General features: G+C 35.9%; 1 protein-coding gene across 2 annotated transcripts; it reads left to right on the top strand.

The window, feature by feature from the left end:
- Nucleotides 1-556: 556 nt before the first annotated feature.
- On the top strand, nucleotides 557-5,510 carry LOC103451086 (bifunctional TH2 protein, mitochondrial-like). 2 transcript variants are annotated; one of them, XM_070809252.1, is made up of 8 exons: nucleotides 602-964; nucleotides 2,043-2,103; nucleotides 2,262-2,370; nucleotides 2,534-2,824; nucleotides 2,966-3,380; nucleotides 3,520-3,783; nucleotides 4,311-4,966; nucleotides 5,240-5,510. In XM_070809252.1, exons 2-7 carry the CDS (start codon nucleotides 2,099-2,101, stop codon nucleotides 4,721-4,723), a joined length of 1,497 nt encoding a protein of 498 aa, XP_070665353.1. In that variant the 5' UTR covers nucleotides 602-964; nucleotides 2,043-2,098; the 3' UTR covers nucleotides 4,724-4,966; nucleotides 5,240-5,510. The 2 variants fall into 2 exon arrangements, with proteins under 2 accessions (XP_008388741.3, XP_070665353.1); XM_008390519.4 differs by lacking the exon at nucleotides 2,043-2,103 and having other exon boundaries at nucleotides 557-964.
- The last annotated feature ends 622 nt before the right edge of the window (nucleotides 5,511-6,132 follow it).

The following is a 6,132-nucleotide window of genomic DNA, read 5'->3' as shown; positions in this document are numbered from 1 at the left end:
GCAAAATTAGTTAATTGTGATATGGGTATGTAGCTTAGGCTCTTAAACTTTCAATAATAATAATAATAATTACTATTATTGACAAAATCATACCCTATTTTATTGAATAGGGAGTAGTTAGGCTGTAATATGGAGGTTACACTGTCTTGATTAACTAATTCATGTAATATTAAAGAGCTAATTACAAAGTACACTGTTGCTTGATGTCACTTTCACAAAATGAACAACGTCTTTTAAAATTTTACATTACTATTTACAATATCAAATTGTTAACAATTCAATTCACCCTTATGTCTAGCCGGCTATAACCCAATTTTTTAATCGTCCAATCTTTATTAAACACAAAAAAATGATTCGAATTATTAAAACTTTCATACGTCAGGTAGTAATGTGAAAAAATTGAAATATCGTGCCCTATTTCAACGTTACCCCAAACTTTGTCGATGTATTTTGTAATTAACTTTTTATGGGTAAATTTTTGTAATTAGCTTTTGATATTAGGTAAAAAACCCAAAGAAAATGAAAAAAAAAAAAAAACAAGGGGAGAAAAACAACCTCCACCAGGCTTCTGATAAAAACTTCCATCTTACACTCACCCACTAACCCCCACACACACAGAGCATTCCTCTCTCTCTCTCTCTCTCGATTTGATGCGCATACTCTTCCCCCCAAACCCAATCAAAACCCCAACTCTCTTCAACTTCCTCCGTCTGCGATTCAACTCGCTCCGATCCCACTGTGCCAACTCAATGGCCGTACCTCCGCCGAAGTCAGCCATGGCTTCCGCCGTCGTCGACAACGAGGTGGGTCTCGCCCGCCGCTTCTGGATCAAGTTCAAGCGAGAATCGATTTTCGCTAAGTACACTCCCTTCACGCTCTGTTTGGCTGCTGGGAATCTAAAGATTGAAACTTTCCGCGATTATATTGCCCAAGATGTTCACTTTCTCAAGGCCTTCGCTCAAGCGTGAGTTGTTGATGCTTTCTTTAATTTCACTTATTTGTTTTTGTTCGAATTTGCTTAGTATGTGTTTCTTTTTCTTTTGGGGTTTTGGGGACTGTTTGGTTGCTGGGAAAATGCTGTGATTGAATCTGAATTCGAATCTGAATCTGGGTTTGTTTAATTTTTTTAATGACCCTTTAAGTGTTTAAGCAAATAAAGATAGATTATACTTGTCTCAAAAAAAAAAAAAAAAAGAAGATAGATTGTAAGTGTGCCAAGAAAGTTTATCTCGAAGTATTCATTGTAATTCTTTGATTTTCTTTGTTCGTTAATTTGGAAATATTTGCTTCGTTTTATTGAGTTCTTTTTAGTTAGAGTGCAATTTTAGGTAGAAAGTTTCATGAATTGTTGAAATTGCAATTTACAGTTTTACTCTTAACACAAATAGTAAAGGGTTTGGTAAATTTTTGTGCTTTCGTTGTTGTGGTCTTTGTGGTGACGGGAAAATGTGGGAAAAGAAAGGAAATTAGATTATGATTGTAGAGGTTTTAATCAATAGGAGGAAAGGATATATGGTTTGATGAAAGCTTTGTATCGATTATATATGTTCCTGGACAGAGTTCTTGATGTTTCATTTTAGGGATTTTCGCCAAAAATCAAGAGTGGTATTCTTTTCGTTTATGTGTTATCGACTTCTTGCTCTTGCTGGTTGCTGAGGAAACATAGGAAATGACACATTTGTTCTTGTATGCACCCTACCATGCTTGACCTTGTTACTTACATTAGGTCATGTTTTATGTAAGTTTGTTTGATATTATGTCATGATTTTTAAAGAGTTTTTCCCTTAATCGTCTACCAGAAGATCAGCTAGGATTTTCAACAAAATTTGTTGTTTGGTTGCTGAGAAAAAGGTTTGAAAAGAAGATGAAAGAACAAAAATTAAATCTTAAATTTTGATTGGCTATGATGGCGAGAATTATCTTGTAATTTTGCTGATCATAATTTATCTGATTGATTAATTTGGGTGATTCTATTGTTCTTTAGTAATAGGAGCTACTAAAATCATATTATTTAAATTTATACCTTCATTTCTTTTTTTCAGTCTTCTCAGCAACCAAATGGAGGGTTAGTTATTTTGGAAATATTTGTGTGCATTGAATGAGGTAATTTTTTTGTTTTTAGTTTACGCAGAAATCCAAAATACTGCAGAAGATAAGAATAACTTTTATTTTTGGTTTATTCGTAGCTGCTGGAGTTTAGATTTGATATGTATCTTTAGGCGATTTATTGATTTGATCTTTTTTTATGTATGAATATTTAGGTATGAATTGGCAGAAGATTGTGCAGACGATGATGATGCAAAGCCTGTGATTTCTGAGTTGAGGAGGGCAGTTCTGCAGGAGCTGAAAATGCATGATTCATTTGTGAAGGTATGGTGAAGCGTTATTTTGTCTGACATTGGAGTAGACATGTATATTATAATTGATCTGCAACTGTCCAACTAAGTTTTGAAAGTAAATATTGGCAGAAAATGACTGTTTCATATTCTGTTAAGTTGTGTTTTGCATTGTCTAAAATATAAGAACCGTGCAGGAATGGGGTTTACAGGGTGCTGAAGAGACCCCTATCAACTCCGCTGCAGTGAAGTACACAGATTTCTTATTGGCAACAGCCTCTGGAAAAGTTGAAGGAGTCAAGGGACCTGGTAAACTTGCAACTCCATTTGAAAGAACCAAAGTGGCTGCTTACACCCTTGGCGCTATGACTCCTTGCATGAGGCTGTATGCCTTTCTTGGTAAGGAGTTCCAGGCACTTCTAGATCCCAGCAAAGGCAGTCACCCGTACTTGAAGTGGATTGACAGTTATTCTTCTGAAAGTTTTCAGGTACGTCATGTCATTGACTAATCACGTTTTCTCACCTTTTTTGTCTGAATTTATTTTCTTGATTCTGATCTCAAAGGGTCATGCATTCATAAATTGCCTATTTCACTTTAACAGTTGAATTATTGTTATCTTTGAATCTAGGCATCAGCTGTGCAAATCGAAGAGTTGCTCGATAAACTAAGTGTCTCTTTGACAGGCGAGGAGCTTGACATCATCGAAAATCTTTATCACCAAGCAATGAAACTTGAGATCGAGTTCTTCTCTGCTCAGTCTCTTGTTCAGCCAACTGCAGTTCCTCTGATCAGAGAACATAACCCTGCAGAAGATCGGCTCATGATATTTTCTGATTTCGATTTGACTTGTACAGTCGTTGATTCATCTGCCATTTTGGCTGAAATTGCAATAGTAACAGCACCAAAATCTGATCAACATCAACCCGAAAATCATCTTGCTCGGATGTCTTCGGCTGATCTCAGGAATACATGGGGTCTTCTTTCCAGGCAGTACACAGAAGAGTATGAGCAATGCATAGAAAGCATTGTTCCCACTGAAAAAGGTATAGTAACAATTATGGTAGTCTTGTTTGCTATTCATGAATGTTCAACTTTATTTTTGAATGCATGTCATTGTTACAGTAGCATTTTATAAAGGTTACTTGTTCAGGTGTGACCATTTGCCTTTCTGTGGTTTTGCAGCCGTGTTTGACTATGAAAATTTGCTAAAAGCACTAGAGAAACTTTCAGATTTTGAGAGGAAGGCAAACAATAGAGTCACGAAGTCTGAAGTACTCAAGGGTCTAAATCTCGAAGATATAAAAAGAGCTGGTGAACGTCTCATTCTTCAAGATGGTTGTATTAATTTCTTCCAGAAAATTGCCAAGAGTGAAAACATGAATGCAAATGTTCATGTTCTTTCATACTGTTGGTGTGGTGATCTCATAAGATCGGCCTTTTCATCAGGTATACTTTCCTTCCGAACATTCGTTAACTTACATTGTTTCTTAATTTTTATGTGTATGCATTACTCAAACCAAATATACTCTTATTGTTTCGATCCCTATAGCATATCCTGATTGTTATGAACAAGCTGAGTTGGTTATTAAAGTATGATTCTTCTTGCCTCTAGAAATTAGACTTGAACTTGATCATAAGAGAATCTGATGTTTCAACGTATTGCTTCTTTTCTAGGCGTAGTTTCAACAGAAACATTCATAAGGCACCTTGAAGTTGGTATACCTGGATTTTTAGGAGAATATTCTGGAACATGAGTTATGGGAATTTAGCGGACATAGATTTTACCATAGTTCAGGATCTTTAGGCTCTGACCTTTGGTGGACATATAAGATTCCCATTGTTGACATTTGAAGTGCATATAATATCACCCGTAGCAACTTTATCGACATTTCTCTCAGAACTAAAAAAATAATAATTCGTGTCAGTTAAGGATGCATGGCATCTCATTCTTGTTTATGTGGTGTTTGGAGCAGGGGGTTTAAACGAGCTGGATGTACATGCAAATGAGTTTACCTTCGAGGAATCCATCTCCACAGGTGATATTGTTAAGAAGGTGGAGTCCCCTATTGACAAGGTTAAATCTTTTAAAGATATTTTGAAAAATTGCAGCAATGACAGAAAGAACTTGACTGTTTACATTGGAGACTCAGTGGGTGACTTACTTTGTCTGCTGGAGGCGGATATTGGAATCGTAATTGGGTCAAGTTCAAGCCTTAGGAGAGTGGCGACTCAGTTTGGGGTATCTTTTGTTCCGTTGTTCCCGGGTTTAGTTAAGAAACAGAAAGAATGCACAGATGGAAGGTCTCCTAGTTGGAAAGGGTTAACCGGTATTCTTTACACAGTGAATAGTTGGGCGGAAATACATGCCTTCATTTTGGGGTGTTAGAGTTCATTTTCTTCTTTTCGGTTCTTGTGCACTCAAACAACGTGCTTGGACAAACGAATCATATTCATATAGTGGAACACAGATTAAAGTTGGTGTCTTGTCAAAAAACAAAGATAAAAAGTTGGTGGCTGATTTTACAAGGGCCACAGATTTGCTCCTGTTTTGCTGTTCTCTTTTCTTTTTGTAAACAGGGGGATCTCTTTTGGAAATTTGATGTTTGCCGCTTGGGGTGCTGTAAACAGGGTACGTGCAATTCTCCTCCACTTCTTTCATCTTTTTTCCTCAGTCATTCACGTTTGGAGTTAGAGAATTGATTTTCACAGCCCCATTTTATCTTCCTACACATCCCTGTTTAATCCTGGATGTTGGTTCCGTTTGATTTATTCAATCCAATGACCATAAATAGAGAGGGGTGTATGAGAAGCTAAAAACAGTGTGAAAGCACTTCCCTGGGTATTATTGTAACCGCGTTTTCTTATCAGTTTCTTGAAATCGTCTTTTTTTTTTTTCTTTCAGGTATGGAGAGTTCTCAGGCAGCAATGATTTCAACAGACTCTGATATCATCATTTGTCCATAGAAACATTTCAAGTTCTGTATCTGTAATTTTGGTTAGCTGATTGCTATTCGATATTTAGGATGTATGGCAGTTTCAGAGTGTATTTCCGGTCATATAATACCTATTTCCTGCTATAAATGCAGATGCAAATGTTCATGTCAGCATGTTGGATCTAATCGTTGTTTTGGTTGGGTCCCCATATTTTCTCAGAATCCACTGTTTGAACTCCATGCTTTGCTTGGTTGGTTGCATCAAATTGGAAATATGCCAACCTGACATCCATGATATGCACTTGGAATCTCAAGGGTTGGTTTAAAAATGTCTCTTGATGACACTTTTGCTCGTAAACGCTTTTACTAGAAAAGTTTCTATTATATCATGATGAAATTTTTAATAAAGATTTAGGTGTTCTTTGAAATAGGTGCTTCTTTAAGAAAGCACGTCTAGATGTTTTTCTAATATAGAAACACAATTTTTTCATAAAACTCTGACGGTAGCGTTTGTAGTTATTTAAAAGCACTCAAGTGTTCCTTTTACAAAGCACTTCCATGATATGCACTATTGGATTTAGAAATCAATCTCCTACTTTCAAGTTGATCAATAAATTTTTCATTTTTTTTAAACATACATTTAATGTAGCTTGTCTAATTTCAATCCAATCATTTATACCAAACGGGACCTTATAGTTGTCTAAAAGAACTTTTACAAGCTCTTTGGACTGGTTTGAGGAGGCTTAAAATTTTCTTAAAAGCAACTTCTTAAAAATATTGGGGCCTTAATTGTGTTTGTAAATGAAAAAAAAAAGAAAACTTTTTTTTTTTTTTTTAATTATGGGTCCAAATTAGCTGATAG

This window comes from Malus domestica, chromosome 12 (assembly GCF_042453785.1).
Source record: "Malus domestica chromosome 12, GDT2T_hap1".
Taxonomy (NCBI): domain Eukaryota; kingdom Viridiplantae; phylum Streptophyta; class Magnoliopsida; order Rosales; family Rosaceae; genus Malus; species Malus domestica.
This window is presented reverse-complemented; position numbering and strand designations above follow the sequence as displayed.